This window comes from Myiozetetes cayanensis, unplaced genomic scaffold, assembly GCF_022539395.1.
Source record: "Myiozetetes cayanensis isolate MyiCay16 unplaced genomic scaffold, myiCay2020 scf5-8, whole genome shotgun sequence".
Lineage (NCBI taxonomy): Eukaryota > Metazoa > Chordata > Aves > Passeriformes > Tyrannidae > Myiozetetes > Myiozetetes cayanensis.
In genome coordinates, this window is record NW_026087742.1 from 115,483,636 (window position 1) to 115,501,583 (window position 17,948).

At 56.4% G+C, this 17,948-nt stretch overlaps 1 protein-coding gene and 1 long non-coding RNA gene across 3 annotated transcripts; both read left to right on the top strand.

Annotated features, from left to right (window-relative positions):
- The first annotated feature begins 8,894 nt into the window (after nucleotides 1–8,894).
- Nucleotides 8,895–11,356, top strand: ATP5PO (ATP synthase peripheral stalk subunit OSCP). Its single transcript, XM_050332887.1, has 7 exons — nucleotides 8,895–8,975; nucleotides 9,069–9,119; nucleotides 9,380–9,490; nucleotides 10,008–10,137; nucleotides 10,250–10,362; nucleotides 10,803–10,889; nucleotides 11,178–11,356. The coding sequence occupies exons 1-7, from the start codon at nucleotides 8,949–8,951 to the stop codon at nucleotides 11,289–11,291; spliced, it is 633 nt and encodes a 210-aa protein (XP_050188844.1). The 5' UTR covers nucleotides 8,895–8,948; the 3' UTR covers nucleotides 11,292–11,356.
- A 3,282-nt stretch (nucleotides 11,357–14,638) lies between these two features.
- Nucleotides 14,639–17,948, top strand: LOC126649076 (uncharacterized). Of its 2 annotated transcripts, XR_007630961.1 has the most exons (5): nucleotides 14,639–15,499; nucleotides 16,001–16,132; nucleotides 16,456–16,515; nucleotides 16,601–16,693; nucleotides 17,523–17,948. It is a non-coding gene; the product is annotated as an uncharacterized LOC126649076 (long non-coding RNA). The 2 variants fall into 2 exon arrangements; XR_007630960.1 differs by lacking the exon at nucleotides 17,523–17,948 and having other exon boundaries at nucleotides 14,642–15,499; nucleotides 16,601–16,793.

Consider the following 17,948-nt stretch of genomic DNA (forward strand, 5'->3'; position numbering starts at 1 on the left):
GACTCGCGGATGACCCCGAAGGACAGGTACAATAAGGAGGGTATTTTACGTGTCTTTTACGTGCAGTGTTCTCTCCAAAGCCTTTGGTACATGCCCTGCACTCAGTGCAGATTCTGAGCATCTTCTCCCAGGATTACATTGGCCCTATGGACAGGGGAAAATCGAGGAGCTGATGGAGGGGCTGAGCCTGGAGCACCGAACTCGCCTCAATCTGCCGCAATTTGGCGAAAAACGGAAGTTCTGTCGCTGCCTTTGTTCTGCTCTTGGCCAAGTGCCACTGAAACGCCACCAGAACAGTTCCTGTCTCGAACTGCAGTGGCTGAACTCCTCCAGGGTCTGTGGTGTGAATGCCCTGGTGCAGGAAAGCCTGACCTACCTGGTTCCACTGCACGCCCCTGATGCCCATAACAGGATGGGCTCAGCTACCATTAAATTCCTGCTCCCCAATAATCAGACAAAACCCCGTTTTGCTGAATCCATCTGCAAGTGCGAGCGAGGGGCAGCGCTGTTCATGGCCCAGACCGTTGTGGATGTTGACAGTGTGGTTTTCCTCTCCTGCTTCCCCCTTTGCTTGGCTCAAGCGGCGAGTCTGTCCGCGATGCGCAGCGGAAAAACACAGCGTTCCGATGCCAGCAACTATCTGCTGCCTTTTGTCAGCTCTTCTGCATCCCCCCGTTCTTGCCACCTGCTGACAGGATCAGCAACGATCTGTCCAAAAACTGAACGTTTTAGGAGCAGAGATTTCGGAACGATTCAAACCCTGGTCTGTGCAGAGCCTTTGCAGAGGCCTCCTTTGCCCTGGGACAAGACACGTGGAGTGAGATGCAGGTTCCACCTTCTCTGCTGGCTCTGGGGACCAGGCTCTCTGCTGTTTTCCTTCTCTAACAACCCCTCAGCTTCTCCTATAATAACACTGGGTTTCCCTTTTTTTGGTGAGCGTGCAACAGCTGGCTACTGAATCATTTTCAGGAGGGGGCTTGGCAGGCAGAATCCACTGAAATCACACTCACCAGTCCCAAAATCCACCAGCGGTTTGTGATAAGAGCTCTCATCCAGCAACCTCCTGGTGTTGAGGGGCCTCAAAGGTATCCCAGAATGTTGGGTGAATGTCCTTTTCTTTGTGTTCACCTCAGGAGGAATTTCCTGCTGGCAAGGGTGGTCAGGCCTTGGCAGGGGCTGCCCAGGGAGGTTTGGAGTGCCCAGCCCTGGAGGTGTCCAAGGCAGGCCTGGCCGTGGCACTCAGTGCTCTGGGCTGGGGGACAAGGTGGGGATGGGGCACAGGGGGATCCATGGGCTGGGAGGGCTTTTCCAGCCCCAGGGATTCTGGGATAGAGCAAATTGTAGTTTGCTGTTCTGTTTGTCACATGCCAGCACTGCCTCGCTGGTTATTTATGTTTAAGCCAACCTTTCTTCCACCTCGGGCACGGCAGGTGTTTGGATCTCGGGATCACGCCCACGCTTTGCGTGCCCAGGGCTCGGGTTGCACGTGATTCCCATCCCAGCCCACGGGAGCTGCACATGCCCACCCGGGAGGCAGCTCCCTCACCCTCCCGGTGAGCAGAAAATGGATATTTTCTAGCAGGGAAAAATCCCTGGAAGCGGCGCCGCTGCCCCATCATAGCCAGGCTGTGCGTGATGCAGAGATGCTGCCTGGCGATGTTGCTTAGCAACACAGCACCATCCAAGAAAATCCTGCCTTGTAGTGGCTGGTGGGGTGGGACAGACGTGACTCTGGGCACACAGGGGTGTCTCTGCTCCAGACTATCCCACCCTCTCCCCGTGCCGATACGCCGTTGCCCGTCGCTGTCCCCGCGCCCGTGAGCGACATCGCCACGCTCAGATAATTTTCCACTGGGAAAAAGAAAAAAATACCTCCCCCCACCCCACCCCACCCCCCCACGCTTCCTGTTTCTTAATGCTCTCCAAACCTGATTTAGAGAGTAGCGAGTAGTGGAATTTTACAGCTCCATCCCATGATGCTCCTGCTCTCGCTCGCGGTCCCATGGCCTGGCTCATACCTCAAACTACCCGTAAAGTCAGATCACAATGGTGTGACTCACGTCACCACTAAAGATAGAGCCTGTCAAAGGCAGGCAAGGAGCAGCCCTGCGTGCAGCAGCTTGTTTGTTCAGAGGGGTGTTTTGGGGTGGGTTTCCCCACTACCACCACCACTCTCTCCTGACTCCCTGACTTTCGATGTTCAGAGAGGTCAGAGTGGGGATTGGGGTGTGGGACACACCTTGGGGGGATCTGTAGGAAACCACGGGTCAGATGCCCAGCAGTCTGGCTCAGGTCAGAACTTCACAGGGGACTCCCCAAAAAAACCACTGAGTGGGCAGGACAGCCACAGAAAGGAGGGAGAAACATTTTAAGAGGGGTTTCTTCCAAGCCTGACAATCTTCTTTTTTAGTGTTTACCTCCCAGCTGTTTTATAGCCACACAAAACAAGGCAGAGCTGGTGCAGGAGACAAAGAGAACAACCAAGACCCCAACCAAGACAAGAGGGGCTCTCACCCCAAGACCAGCAGCTCCTGACGAGGCCAGAGAGTGTCTCAGCACTTTCCAGGAGCAGATGAGTGGTGGGACAGGCAAGACCTGCCCTGTTTGCCACCCTGAGGCAGCAGGGGCACGAGGAACATGGGCTCTGGTGAAGCTCCATGGACACAGGAGCTCTGCACACCCTGAGACCCGGGGAGATCCTGAAGGACACAAAGCGATTCCCCAGTGAAAGGAGGATTGACTTCGATCCCACCATGACCACAGCTATGGAAACTGGCAGGTGAGGGGCTTGGAGAGAGCCCTTTCAACGGGCTGGATCCCTTTCAGCCCTGTACAATTCCACTGGTGTCAGGGGCATGACATCAGGGCCAAAAACCAAGCCATTATTTTTAACCTGGCCGTTTCCCTCCGTGCCCTTCACGCGGGAAATCCCCGTGCGAGCGCTCGGCCCCGGTCATGTGAAATGTTCTCCCTGCGGGGAGTGTGACTGCTCGTGTCCCCACAGCTAAACACATGCACACACACACGTGGCACTGGGGCCTGCAGAGCCTCTTGGGGGAAAGGAGAAAGGAGAGGAGAGCGGGAATACCTGACCACTGGGAGGGGCTGAAAGGTGCCCAGGGTGACAAAGAATTCCAGCTCTGTGTCCCCCTTTCAGCTCTGACCATTCCTCTAAATCCAGCAGCATCTTTAGGGCAGCAGTTTAAGGGCTGCCCTCCTGTAGAGGGGAGGAGAACAAAATACCCAAAATGTTGCTAAAGGGTTTGAAAAAAAAAAAAAAAAGTGAACAAAGCATCTGGTTACGAAAATGTCCTTTGGGGACTGCAATCCATGCCTGTGGCTTTCCCAACCTTGCCCTGATTCCCTGTCTGCACTTGCAGGGAACACCCTCGGGGTCTGCATAGGAAACCTCTGCATAGGTGGGGTTTCTGCATTGCTCCTGGCTTCCCATTCCTGCCATTCCTCAAAAATCCCTTCCAAACACCGACAGTTATGACCCCTAACCAGAGTCATATGGCAGCAACCACGGGATCAAGGTTGGAAGAGAAATTCAAGCTCATCCAGACCCACCCTCACCCAGCATCACCACAATCAGCCTTAATCCACGTCCCCAAGGGCCACATCCAGACACCTCTGGGACACTCCCAGACACAGGGACTCCACCACCTCCCTGGGACACTTCTTGCAAGGCCTGACCACTCCTGCAGGGAAAAAAAAATTCCCAATACTCTGCAGAAATCTGCATAGGGACTTTCATACCTTTGTGTCTTGTAGCAGTCTAGAAAACAGATCAGGAAAAGGTCCACCAGAGAAACTTGGTGGATGAATCCCATTTATTTTCCGTGTCACACCCAGATTATTTTAAAAATCACTTCTTTCACCACTTTACCTTGACATTTTTCAGCACATATGATAATGTCTGGCTGCAAAATGAAACATCACAAACCTTGACCCACCAGCTCTGTGCCTTCAGCACGTGATCTGAGCAAGGGTGACATTTCCCAGGTACCTTCCTGCAAGGGAAATGACTCAGTGAAGTTCCCACAATCAGTGGTTTGCAGCAGAGTAACCCAGGTGAGGTTTGCCACCATAAATAAATCCAGAGAGAAGGGGCTTCACATTCGTTGTAAACCAGGCTGAGAGTCAGAAGTTCTGCTGAATTAATTTGTCATCACTGTGGGGTAAGAGCCACTACAGATGGTTATGTCTCTGAGTCCTAGAAAAGTCTTGAACTTCTCACCCAAAGGAGGGGAAATCACCATCTCTATTTCTTCCAGCACCACGTCCACCAAAACCCCCCTTTGCCTGAACATGGACTGTTTAAATCCACTAAGAAAACAAGCAGCTTAGGTTTGTCCCAACTTTCTGTTTCAGGTTTATGGATTTGCCATTCAAAGAGGCAAATCCATGAAATTCATTTCACAGGGCATTGAGCAAACGGAATGTGGAGTAATTGTCCTTCAGTCTTTGACACATGAGCAAATGCAAGTTTGCTATGGGGAAAGAGAAGACAAACAGCCCTGAAATGGATAAAACCTCGCACAAATAAAGTTATTTTGTTAGTATTGGCTTCCCTCTTGTGGCAGTGGAGCCCTAATGTGTAACCAGACATGATGCTCCTCCTCTGCCTCCTTTCCCCCACAGCCACTCACTCATTTGACTGACACTTGTGAATTTACAATTGGTTTTTTTAATGGCAGAAGTGAGAAGGTACCATTGCTATTAATAAACTGTGCTTCATCAACAGAATTTACAGCTATTTATAAAGGATAAATTGCTTTTTTTTTTTTTACAGATGGGGGAACTGAGGTGCAGAATAATTAGAAGCCAATCAGCAGGTCCAACGTGGAGCTGAAAATAGATCCCAAATCTCCCAAGCCTCAGTGCCATGTTCTCACTGCTCCTCTGCCAAGGTGGGAAATGGTGAAACTCAGCTGTTGGTGCCTCCCCACCTTGTCTGTTAATCACATGTTTTCCCAAACCAGTTCTTTCTACCTCTGATAATTCATGGACAACCTCTTAAGACAGTCAAATAAGTGAAATAAGTTTAATAAGTCAAATAATTCAAAAAACCTCTGGGACAGCCCAAGTGGGCCCAGACCCCCTTTCCTAGTACAAACCATTGCAGGTCAGTGGTTATTTCACCAAACCACAAAAATCATATCACAGATCACCCTTAAATTAATTCTCCCTGGCTTTCTAGGGTATCTTAAAAGAATTTAGATTATTTCTTTTCCATCTACAGGCACCCAGCCCTGGGTTCACTCCCCCTTTTACAAGAGATTTTTGTGGTTGCATGGAAAATGAACCGAGGCAGCGTGAGCACCCCTCAGGTATGACACGCACAGTCAAATCACAACGATTCATCACTCCCCCCACATAACAACACCAGATTGAAAGGGCGGGAAAACGGAGGTGGAGGTGCCTGAGTTTGGAAATATTCCCACAAAGAGCTCTCAGTGGAGCGCTGTGAGGCTGAGGGCAGCGAGTTCAGTCGATTGAAATTGCTCCTGCTCGGAATTCCCCTCACCGTTTCTGTGGGTTTACAATCATTTTCTCCGGTTTGGAGGGGAAAAAAAACAACCCACGACTGTTTTCTGTCCCCTGCCACTGAGTGAAACCCCCTCTGGTGATGGTACAGTGAGTCAGGTCGTGCCTGGGCAGGGAGATTTCGGTGGGTGGGACAGGCTCAGTCCCCCGGGGAGCCCTTGAACTTACCTGCCCAAGCGGAACTGGTGGAGCACAGGCATGGAAAACAACCACCTGGATTGGATTCAGCGAGGGCACCGACTGCCCCTGCGGAAGATGAAGGGGCAGAGAGGGGGAAAAACCCAACACCACAACAAAACCACCACAACCAAACCCCTTCCTCGAGCAGCGGCGGGAACGAGGCACGGTCGCGCTGGGGAGGCCAGTTGGGCATTGGGGGGGCGGCTCTCGGGGGTTCTCTGGGATGAACTGGAGCACCAGGAGAGGGGAAAACTCCTCCACTTGTCGTAAACAACAGATTTCTCGCAGAGGAACTCGTCAGGAACTTGTTCTCAGCTACAGCCTGGCTCTCTCTGGGACTCGGCCGTGCCGAATCCCGGGCTCGGCCGAGGGGGAACAGATGGGTGCAGTGACTGGATAACAGGTGAGGAACAACAGCCACAGCAGCACAAAAGCTCCTGTTTCAGCTGAGCTAGGAAAGCAGTCCCTTCTTGAAAGTCTGGGCCCCGAAAAACCTCCTCTCCGTTCTACAGGTTAGCCGTGGGATGGTCTAACCTTGCTGCAGGTTTTAGGACCCCTCACACAGCTGGGCCCCCAAGGAAACACAACCCCAGCAGCAGCACGGCTGCAGAACCAATACTTTCTTTCTAGAGACTTCTCAGTGGCAGGGAAATAAAGTCTGCTTTGCCTGCTTTCAGTTGTGGTCTGACTCAACAGGAGAAAAAAGGGGTGTTTTTTACATCCTCACGTGACTAAGAAGGAGCATTTTAGGGTCACGATGCTCCAAGGGCAGAGCCACAAATGAATGTTCTTCAGGCTCTTTCTCCTGAGCTTGGGAATGTTCAGGGGCTCATTAGGTGACCAAACTGAAACCAGGGACGTGGGTAAAGGTCTGATGGGAGTGATGGGCAGTATGGGGAATTTAATTGCTTTGCAGGGGAAAAAAAGCTCCTAAAAATCCCCCTATATTATGGAGGACTCCATTATGGTGACAGATACCCAAACATGGGGACAGGCTTTCTCAGGGTTTATGTTTTCCTTCCAGTTTAAGGCATAAAGGTACAAACTCTTCATCACCTGTGGGATTTTACTTGTGTGAAATTCACCTGTGAGAGGTGCTCTGATTGCAATTCTTCAAAAGTTCACAAGGCTTTCACCCAATCCCCAGTGCATTAAAGTGCCCTCAGCACTCAGTGACTTCAGCGACACCAAAAAGCCAGATTTGCTGTGTTTTAAAGTGCTACAGGATCATGGATTGCCCCAGAATTACCCTGAAAAAAAGTTTGGGATGTGGAATTCCACTTCAGATAAATCCATTCCAAAACCTCAGTCCAGGTACGTTATCCCACGAGCCCCAGTGAAGCCTGCTGGTGACACTGTCGCGCCGCTGGTGGGACCCCTCTGGAGCGTTTCCCAAAGAGAGTTATTCCAGCTCCGTTTTGACATCGTCGCTTCGCTTTCAGGCTGGAGCAAGAGCAGCATCTACTGCTCGAATCCTGCCCTGCACGCTCCCCGCGGCTTTTCCATCAGCGCCGGGCTTCCTATTTCCACCACGGCAGCCACCACCCCACGCGGGAAATACTCGAACCGGCACCGGCTCTGGGAAGCTCTTCCAAAAATAAAAAAGAGGGAAGAATTAAGGAGAGGAGGAGCTGAACCATTCCCGAGAGCTGAGCGAGTCGCTCAAGATCACCCGGACAGAACACCCCGTGTTTCACCTGGAGGGTCCTTTGCCTCGGGAGGGGTTTGGATCTGGTTTATCCGAGGGGAGGGAAGAGCTCAGTGCGTCCTGGAGGTTCTCCCGGGCCAGAGCAGGGCAAAGCCCGGGAGGGAAGAGCAGCTGAGGTTGAGTCTTTCCAGCAGCTCGTGGGATGCTCCGGTCGCTCTCCTGAAGGAAGGGGGTGGGTGTGGGTGAGGAAGGGGCAGCCCCTGGAGGTTCACAGGGGTACAGAGATCCACCTGCAGCCCCTGGAGGAGCAGAGATCCACCTGCAGCCCCTGGAGGACCCCCTGGATCAGGGGGATGGCCGAAGGGGGCTGTGACTCCGTGGGAAGCCCACCTGGAGCAGGGTCCTGGCTCCATGGAGAGAGGAGCCCAGGCTGGAGCAGGAAGGACTCGTGAGCCCATGGAAGGGCCCCACACTGGAGCTGTTCGTGAAGGACACCGGGTGCATGGGGACACCGTGGGGACAGGGACACTGACTGTGACAACAAGGGGCACAGGGACACTGTGGGGACAGGGACACCATGGGAACACCAGGCACAGGGACACTGCAGTCACAGTGACAATGAGGGGACAGCAACACCTGGTGGACACAGGGACACTGACAGTGGCACTGAGGGGCACAGGGACACCACAGGAACATCAGGCACAGAGACACTGGTGGCACAGGGGCACTGCAGTGACACTGAGGGCTTGGTTATACCACAGGGACACTGGTGGCACAGGGACACCCCAGTGACACTGAGGGCACAGTGACACTGAGAGCACAGGGACACTGGTGGCACAGGGACACTGCGGGGACACTGATGGCACGGGGACACTGCTGGTGACACGGCGGGGACACGTGGGCAGTGACACTGGTGGCACAGTGACACTGTTGGTGACACTGGTGGCAGTGACACATGGACAGTGCCACTGTTGGCAGTGGTGACCCTGTTGGTGACCACTGTTGGTGACACTGGTGTCGGTGACACGCGGGCAGTGACACTGTTGGTGACCCTGTCGGTGACACTGGTGTCGGTGACAGTGTCGGTGACCCTGTTGGTGACACTGGTGTCGGTGACACGCGGGCAGTGACACTGTCGGTGACACTGGTGTCGGTGACACTGTCGGTGACACTGGGGTCGGTGACACTGTTGGTGACCCTGTTGGTGACCCTGTCGGTGACACTGGTGTCGGTGACACTGTCGGTGACACTGGTGTCGGTGACACTGTTGGTGACCCTGTTGGTGACCCTGTCGGTGACACTGTCAGTGACCCTGTTGGTGACACTGTTGGTGACCCTGTCGGTGACACTGGTGTCGGTGACCCTGTTGGTGACCCTGTTGGTGACACTGGTGTCGGTGACCCTGTTGGTGACCCTGTTGGTGACACTGGTGTCGGTGACACGCGGCCGGTGCCCCGCGCAGCCCCCCAGAACTCCAACTCCCAGCGTGCCCCGCGGCAGCAGCGCCATCCCGGGCGGGGCCTCCGCGCGCCTGCGCCGTGCGCGGTGACCCTGAGGGCGGCGGGGCAAGATGGCGGCGGCGGCGGCGGCCCTGAAGGTGAAATGGGGGGGCCGGGGGACAACCCAACCGTCCCCTCCCAGCCCCGAGCGCCGTGCTGACCCCGCCGCTATCCCTCTTTTCCCCCTCCAGGTGCGGCAGCTGAGCACGACGGCGGCGAGGCCGGTGTCCAAATTGGTGAAGGTGAGGGGGCAGGAGGGGCCGAGCTGGGCAAGGTGAGGGGGCGGGAGGGGTCGTGAGGGCATAAGGCGGGGGGTTCTCAAGCTGATCAAGGTGAGGGCGCAGGGTGGAGGTCGTGAGGGGGTCGAGGGAGGTGTCCGGGCTGGTGAAGATGAAGGGGTGCAAAGGGGGGAAGGGCGATTCTCCAGGCTGGTCAGCGTGAGGAGTCGGGGGGGTCTGTGCCCCCCAGGTGCCCCGTGTCAGCACCCCCTCTCTCCCCACAGCCGCCCATCCAGGTGTACGGGCTGGAAGGGCGCTATGCCACCGCCCTGTACTCTGCAGCCAGCAAGCAGAAGAAGCTGGAGCAGGTGGAGAAGGAGCTGAGCCGGGTGTGGGTAAGGTGTTCCACAGCTCCCTGGGTGGGGAGCAGGGGGCTTTCCCTGCTCCTCGGGAGGAAGGTGGGCTTGGCTCCTGCAACCTCTGAGGCTCCCAGTCCCAGCCCACTGGCACATGTGCTGCCTGCCCTGTGCCCCAGTGTTTAAGTGGGATATTGGGAAGGAATTGCTGGCTGGGAGGGTGGGCAGGCCCTGGCACAGGTTGCCCAGAGAAGCTGTGGCTGCCCCTGGATCCCTGGAAGTGTCCAAGGCCAGGTTGGACGGGGCTTGGAGCACCCTGGGCTGGTGGAAGGTGTCCCTGGGGGTGGAACTAAGTCCATTCAATCTTTAAGGTCCCTTCCAACCCAAACCATTCCATGATTCTGTAGCAGGAGCTGCCCTTCCACTTCCCCTCAGCTCCAGAGCATATCGTTCTCACTCCAGGAATATCTGTGTTTCCTGCTCTGGCTGGTCCAGGTGGGCCTTGGGATGCCTGGAAAAGTCCTGGGTTTTCTCCCCTAGCTGTGTCTCCCCTCAGGCCCTGCTGAAGGACCCCAAGCTGTCCAGCGTGGTGATGAACCCTCACACCAAGAGCACGGTGAAGCAGAAAGCCGTGAGCGACGCCTTGGCGAGGGAGAAGATGTCCCCCATCACTGTCAACCTGATGAGTGAGTGACCCCTGCTGGGCTCTGGGAGGACACCCCGGCCGTGCCACCCGTTTGTCCCGGCTCTGGGCCGCCCAGCTGTGCCCTCAGCCCTCGGGGCTGTGCTGTTTTGCAGACCTGCTGGCCGAGAACGGGCGCCTGCGCCACACCCCGGACATCGTGGCCGCCTTCGGCAAGATGATGAGCGCGGTGCGAGGGGAGGTGCTGTGCACCGTCACCACGGCTCAGGTGGGCTGGCACCTCTGCAGCCAGGGGGAGCAGCAAACCCCTCCAGGATCACCCTGCTCTCTGGGATTGGAGTGTGTGAGCAGGGGGAAACGGCTCAGCCGAGCTGAGCATCTTTCTGCGATGAGGGTTTTGATACCCAGCAGAGACTTGTCAGGAATTAAAGCTGTTCCTCCCATTTCAGCCTCGCAGGTCATGTGTTTCCTTCCTGTGTGTGAAGCCAGGGGGTGGTAAAACAGCCTGGTCTGCACATAGGGCACCAAGGAGGGGGTTGTTCCTGTGGTGCCCTTTGGGTGTCCCCGTTTCAGAACACCGCATAATCTGCGTTCCTGGCACTAGTGTCTGTCTGCCAGAGGAGCTGAGTAGGATATTTGGGTCCTTGTTCTGTCATTTGAATATTTTCAAGTCCTCCATTTTCCTTCTCTTCTGCTCCTGTTTTTCAGCCCTTGGATGAGGCCAACCTGACTGAACTAAAAAGTGCTCTGAATGGATTCCTGGCTAAGGGAGAGGTCTTAAAGCTGGAGACCAAGGTGTGGAGTTTGAACTTATAAATCAGTTCCATCAAGTTCATGTTAAGGGCTTAAGAAATGACCTTAAAGATTTCACTGAATCCCGTTGCTGTTACGTAGTTCCGTGCTTTTTGTAGACGTGATGATGCTTTCATTCCTAAATTCCTAACTTTGGAATGCAATGACTACAAAGTTATCTCAAAAAAGGCTCTTTGAAGAGCTTTATTCTTTACTTTGCTAGTGGCAGAGTTGTATCCTAGGCTAAGAAACTTGAGCTCATAGACTTTCTGTTCAACGTTCCCTGTTTAGACTGACCCGTCAATCCTCGGGGGCATGATTGTCAACATCGGGGAGAAGTACGTGGACATGTCAACGAGGTCCAAAATTCAGAAGCTCACCAAGATCATGAGAGAGACTGTCTAGAGAACTGTCCTGGCCATTCCCAAGGAAACCTGGCTGATGGAGACAATAAAATTCTTCCTTCTCGAGCAGATGGTGCCACGTGTTTTGATTTGGGAAACAGCCCTGAGGGAGGAGGATGCTGAAGCTGCAGTGGAAATTCACGTAGTTCTCGCAGAACACTCTGTGACAGGGCTTGAAACCGTGGTTCAAGTGGGAGCTGATAAAGGGGGTCAGTGCTGCAGAGGGTCTTCCACGATCCACAGAAAACTCGGGGGGTTGGTCGGTTCTGACGCGTCCCAGGGGAAATGATGACAGGAAATGGCCTGGAGTTCTACCAGAGGAAGTTCACCTCAGATATTAAAACCAATTTTTCCCTGCCAGAGTGGTCAGGCCTTGCCATAAGTGTGCATCACCTCCCAGGGAGCTGATGCAGTCACTGTCTCTGGAAGTGTCCCAGAGGTGTCTGGATATGGCCCTTGTGGACATGGATTAGGGGTGACTGTGGTGGTGCTGGGTGAGGGTTCCCGGGGCTCAGGGGAGCGGCCAGCTAAAAATAAAAACAATTGTTTCAAAATGCCTATTTCGTGCCATCCTAACCCAAACCGGTCCGGGCACTGCAAGGCCACGAGTGCCGGGGCTGCCCCGGGCCGGGTCCGGGCGGTCCCGCTGTCCATGGGGGGCCGGGGGTGGCCCTTTGTGACACGGGCGCCTTCCAGGGCCCTTTGTGACACGGCCATGGGGGTGCCCGGAGACCTTTGTGACATCCCAGCCCCTGCCCTGCCCGCGGGTGTTGGAGGGACAACAGAACCCTGGGGTGCCCACAACCAGGAGAGTCGCTCTCTCAGGAGGAAGCAGCTCCCTGGATCTCTCTGCGAGAGAGGACGAGAGGAGTTTTTGGAGGAGATTAAGATGGAGATGGACAAGCCCAACTCCCAGCCCAGCCCGGGGCGAGCTCCAAGCCTGCCCAGGGTGAGGGACAGGGAGCCAACGCTGCCATCTCTGCCACGGCAGCCAAGGCAGCTCCTGCTGCCAGTGCTGCCACCTTTGTCAGAGCTACCAAAGCAGCCACTGGTGCCACTGCTGCCACTGCTGCCACCACCACTGGCACGGCAGCCAAACCTGCCAGTGCTGCCACTGCTGCCACCACCGTCACGGCAGCCAAAGCAGCTAGTACTGCCATCGCTGCCAAAACAGCCAAAGCAGCCAGTGCTGCCACCACGGCCACCACCACCACGGCAGCTGATACTGCCAACACTGTCAGTGCTGTCCCCGCTGCCACGGCAGCCAAAGAGGACAAGGAAGATGAAGTTTCTTGAGGAGGAGAGGAAGATGGAGAGGGCTGACAACAAGATGGCGGAGACGGATAAGCCGTGGCTGCCACCGCTGTCACCACTGCCATGTCAGCCACGGAAGCAACAACCACCAGCGCTTCCACCACAGCCCGGGCTGCCACAGCTGCCACCGCTGGCACAGGAGCCTCAGCTGCCACAGCTGCTGTCACTGCCCCAGCAGCCAGCGCTGCCACCGGTGCCACAGCAGCCCCTGCTGCCAGCGGAGCCCTGCCCAGAGATCCCCAGGGCCCCTGGGAGCCGGGGCACAGAGTTGGGCAGCGCGGGGCAGGCGGGGCCACAGGCCCGCAGCGTCTCTCCCCAGCTGCCCCCGCAGCCCCAGAGCCCCCTGCCCGGGCTGCTCTCACCCCCCAGCACGGGGGCACAGGAGGCCACAACCCAGCCTGCGCTCGCTGCCAGTGCCAGCCAGGAGCCTCCTCCTGTGCCGGCAGCTCCCTCGGCTGCTCCTGCCAGCCAGAGCAGCCTCCCAGGCACGGCACCGCTGCGGCACGAGGCTGGCACAGAGCTGAGCCTCGTGTCGGACACGGAGCTGCTGCAGGAGCTGCACAGGAGGGGCCTGCTCCGTGCTGGCAGAGCGCTGAGCCTCGTGCCGGACACGGAGCTGCTGCAGGAGCTGAACAGCAGGGGCCTGCTCTGTGCTGGCCCCACGGAGGCCCCAGTCCCAGCAGCCAGCCCGAGGCTCCTGGGGGGCACTGCAAGCCGAGGACAGTCCCAGGAGGAAGAGGACAAAGAGCCATGCCAAGGGACAGATGGCCTTGACCAACAAGTGTCCCAAGGGGAAGATGGCCAGTCGGAAGGGGAGTCCAACTCCCAGTCAGAAGGGGAGTCCAATGTCCCGTTAGAAAGGGAATCCAGTGTCCAGTTGGAAGGGGAATCCAATGTTCAAGAGCTCTCCCAGCTGCAAGAGGACACTGTCAAACCACTGTGCCCAGCAGAAGAGGACAGTGGCAAACAACTGTCCCCAGGGGAAGAGCACATTGGAAAAGAACTTTCCCTACCGGAAGAGGACATTGGCAAACAACAGTCCCCAGTGGAGGAGGACACTGTCAAACCAGTGTTCTCAGTGGAGAAGGACACTGTCAAACCAGTGTCCCCAGTGGAGGAGGACACTGTCAAACCAGTGTCCCCAGTGGAGGAGGACACTGTCAAACCAGTGTCCCCAGTGGAAGAGGGCACTGTCAAACCAGTGTCCCCAGCAGAAGAAAAGCCTGTCCCGTGCAGCCCCACTGACACGTCACAGCCGGAGCACCGCGGGCCTGGGAAGGAGCCGGACGTGGAGTCGCATTTGGAGCTCCCGCGGAGGCGGCCCAGGAGTGCCCTGAAGAGAGGGATGCACAGGATAAGGGACTGGTTCCGCAATCCACGGAAGAAGAAAGAGGAGGAGGAAAACAGGAAGAGGCAGCGGGTGGAGAAGTGGCTGGAAGACCACCTGGCCTGCAATTACAACATCGACGAAGAGAGAAAGCGGAAGTGGGAAGAGCTGTTGCGACAGAAAGCCGAGCAAAAGGAACGGGAGTACAGGGAGAAGTATGAGGGCAGGACAGACTGGATGGAAGACTTTCTGCGCCGCAGTTCTTACTGCCCGCTCAGCAGGGACGCACAGGTGCAGAGGCGCAGGCCCCAGGTGCTGTCCCACGGGGAGAAGTCCAACACCCAAGGACTTCCCCAGGAGAAGACAGAGAAAGAGAAACGGCCGTGCCGAGGGCCGGGGGAGAACGACCAGGCCAAGGAGCTTCCCCAAGGGGGAGACAAGGGAGCCCAAGGGCTGGCCCAGGGGGACGATGACCCCCTGGAGGGGCCCAGCTCTCTCTGCCTCCCAGCCAAGCCCCAGCGGCCTCTCTCTTCCGAGGAGTCAAAGGTGGACACTTCTCCATCCTCCAGTGAGGAGCAGACGCCAGCAGGGTCCCGGAGCCCCTCAGGGAAAGGCCAAGCCCTGCGGAACGCAGTCCAGCACCTCATCCACGAGGTCCTGAGCCAGGCCATGCTGGAGGTGCAGGGAGCCTTGGCTGAGGGGAAGGACAGCAGCCAAGAGCAGTCCCTGGAGCCAGGCAGGAGAGAGCCAGGCGCGTCCCCAGGGCCAGAGGGCAGCGCCGCTGCGCCGTCGGAGCCCAGCTCTCTCTGCCTCCCGGCCAAGCCCCAGCGGCCTCTCTCTTCTGAGGAGTCAAAGGTGGACACTTCTCCATCCTCCAGTGAGGAGCAGACGCCAGCAGGGTCCCGGAGCCCCTCAGGGAAAGGCCAAGCCCTGCGGAACGCAGTCCAGCACCTCATCCACGAGGTCCTGAGCCAGGCCATGCTGGAGGTGCAGGGAGCCTTGGCTGAGGGGAAGGACAGCAGCCAAGAGCAGAACCCGGAGCCAGGCAGGAGAGAGCCAGGCGCGTCCCCAGGGCCAGAGGGCAGCGCCGCTGAGCTGTCGGAGCACGACGGGGAAGCGCAGAGGGCTCTCTCCAGGAAACGTCCCTCCCTCTTCAGTCAGATGCTCCACGCTGTGTACGGGCTGTTCCGCTTGCCCCACAGGGCACCACAGGATTAGGCCCCGCTCCAGCGCCAGGCCCGGCCCAGACAGCGCCGCTCGGGCAGCGCTTTGGCGGGACCGACATCTCCCGCAGATCAGCCCGGCCCGGGACAGCACGAGCGCCCAATGAGGCCAAGAAGTGGCCACGGACTGCAGGGGGATCAGGACCCCCAAAGACCCCCAGACCTCAGACCCATTTCCAGAGAACTCAACCAGTTTGCACAGAAGACAGAAGGCCAGCTGCCGGGGGAACCCTGAAAAGGCACCCCCAGCAAGCCCAGGAGCCTGGACATCCCTTCAGCTGGATTGACACTGGATACCAGACTGACCCTTGACAGGATGGAGGCGTCATCCATTCTCAGAGGATGGTAAGAGACCGTGCTGAGTGTCACCCCCAAGAGCTGTATGAGCAGTCCCTTGATGAGGTGTCCCTGTGCCAGTCCCTAAAAGTAACTTAAACTACAGCCTTTTGTAGTGCTGGACAAAACAGCTTCCTTTAGGGTTCCTTTCTTTGGCCTCCTGGTGTGGCTGGGTGTGCTCGCAGAGCACCAACCCATGCCCTTGTTTGTGTTTCCTTCAGCTTTGTCTTGGTTTCATTTTCAATTCCCAGGGCTCAGCCACTCGCCCCCACCTACAGGTTTTGCTTTTGTGGGGTTGGAATAACAATCAACCCACAAGAGTGTGGAATTGGGGGCTGGGTTTGGGTGAGGGTCACCAGGTCGGGATGCAGCTACTCCATCGTCACACTGGGCTGAAGTCAGTGTGGAACACGTGCTCTCTGGCAGCTGAAGCGCTTCCAAATATGTTCCCACTTCAGCTGTTCCAGTTCTGCTTCCAGTACCCCAGCCTGTTCCCTTCTTTTCCTGCAGATAATGCCATGACCCGGATGTGAGTACAGAACAGATCTGGATTGACGAGACGCTCATCCACGACCACATCAGCCTGACGTTCCCTGATGATGGCAACGGGATGAAGTTGGAGCAGCTGCCCAAAATGCTAAGGTGGAGAACCCCTTCCTGCAGGAATTCCAGCCCCTCCTTCTGTTAGTGCTCAGCTGATTCCCTTTTGTCAGCTGTAATTCCCTCATCTGGCTCAGAAACTCAACATTCCCGAAGGGCAGTGATTGCCCATGCCAGACTCCAGAGCAGACAAACGCTCCGGGAACTTCCACACAGCTTTGTCACTGAACTTTGATCTCCCGGTTTCCTTGGATCCTTTCTCTCAGCCTTCCCATTGACCTTCCCCTGCACTCTTCAGCCTCTCTGTAGTGCCCATGAGTGGAGCTAAAGCGAATTCTTATTGTTCTGATTGTCTTTACTTTCAGTTGGCAACTGAGAGCAAAGGGAGACTCAGCTGCAATGCTTTGGAGTGTTGATAAGAGAAGGTACTGTGGGAAATGATAATGGGCCTCTTCTGTTTCTCTGTCAATACTGGGTGGGTTTGGACTGATCTCTCTTTTCTTTCTACAGTTAGCAGAGAGGTTCCTTTCCCTTTAGGAGATAAGATAGCTCTGCCTGCAGTTGTGACCATGAGCAAGCCTGGATTCCAACAGGCTTTACAAGGTAACTTGCCAGCCCAGAACAGCAACGTGGACCCGATGCTGTCACTTGCTGAGCACTGGGAGGTGTCCTGCACCTCCTGCCTCCCCAGAAGAGGCCTGTGATCCCACCCCTGCTCCTCTCTGCCCTTGTGCTGCTTCCTTTTCCCGGCACAGAAAGCCCTGAGTGGGGTCAGAGTGGCTCTGGATCCCTCCCCTCTGGGCCAGCCCAGTTCTCTGCACAGCCTCTGGTGTTGGTGCAGTCCTGGGGGCTGCAGGGCTTGGACGAAGCCGGGCAGGGAGGGACTGACCGGGTTGCTCAGCCCTCGGTTGCTCTGAGGGGAACTGCACACCCTGCCGAGGGGCAGCCTTGACCTCCCCCTGCCCCGTGGGGCTTGTTGTTCTGCCTCCCCTGTCCCTCCCGGGTGTGCCAGCTCTGCTGCTCACTGAGCTGCCCCAGGAGCCCTGAGCAGGACACAAATGCAGCCACGAATGCCCCTGGCTGGGCCTGGGCTGTTCCTTTGAGCAGAGGGGAGATTTCCCCGCCCTCGCCTGCCCCTGGGTTTGCAGCCTCCCTGCAGCAGTTGGACGGCGGCTCCGAGTGCTCCTCAACCTTCAGCTGGGGGTCAAAAACAGCCAAACCCAGGGCCAGGGGCTGCCTTGGCTGCTGGCTTTGGGCTTTGCTTTTCTTCCCTCGTTGGGCTGAACTGGTGAGGCACCATCAGGGTGTGCAACCTCCAGGGTCAGCATTTCGGAATGGAACGCTCTGGATTTCACTCTTTGTTCTCCAGTGGGCATTTCCAGTAATTTTTTGGCTGACAAACCTGACTTCACACAATTCCTCTTTTCTACAGGTTTAAAAAAGCAAAAAAAAAAAAAAAAAGGAAGATGCAAGACAAAGCCTTATCCTTTTAGACTCACCAGAGCGGCACTGGGAGAGCAGCTCAGGGATGAGTGCAAGGAGCTGCAGAGGAGGAAGAAGGAGGAATGTGCCTTGGCTCTGCCAGTTGAGGAGATGCAGTGAGTGCCAAGCACAGGGAGAGCAAAGGCCTTCCCAACCTGGAGTTGTTGTTGGTTTGCACTCAGTGCTGAGAAGGAGCCTTTCATGTGCAAACTCTGCTGGTTTTCCCTCCTAGGAAGCAGCCAGAGCAGCCGTGAGGCCCGTGGGACGGTGTCTCAAGTGGCGGAAGCTCCCGCAGGGAATGGAGCATTTACAGCAGAAGTGGGAAGAAGAACGGGAAGATGATGATTTGATAAAGGAGAAGGAGAAGGAGAAGGAG

What these genes read in the sequence shown, in the direction of transcription:
- ATP5PO (XM_050332887.1), top strand. Translation starts at nt 8,949, where the DNA reads ATGGCGGCGGCGGCGGCGGCCCTGAAG. An exon ending in CATCACTGTCAACCTGATGA is followed by an intron (nt 10,138 to 10,249) that starts GTGAGTGACCCC and finishes GCTGTTTTGCAG; the next exon opens with ACCTGCTGGCCGAGAACGGG. An exon ending in GCACCGTCACCACGGCTCAG is followed by an intron (nt 10,363 to 10,802) that starts GTGGGCTGGCAC and finishes CCTGTTTTTCAG; the next exon opens with CCCTTGGATGAGGCCAACCT.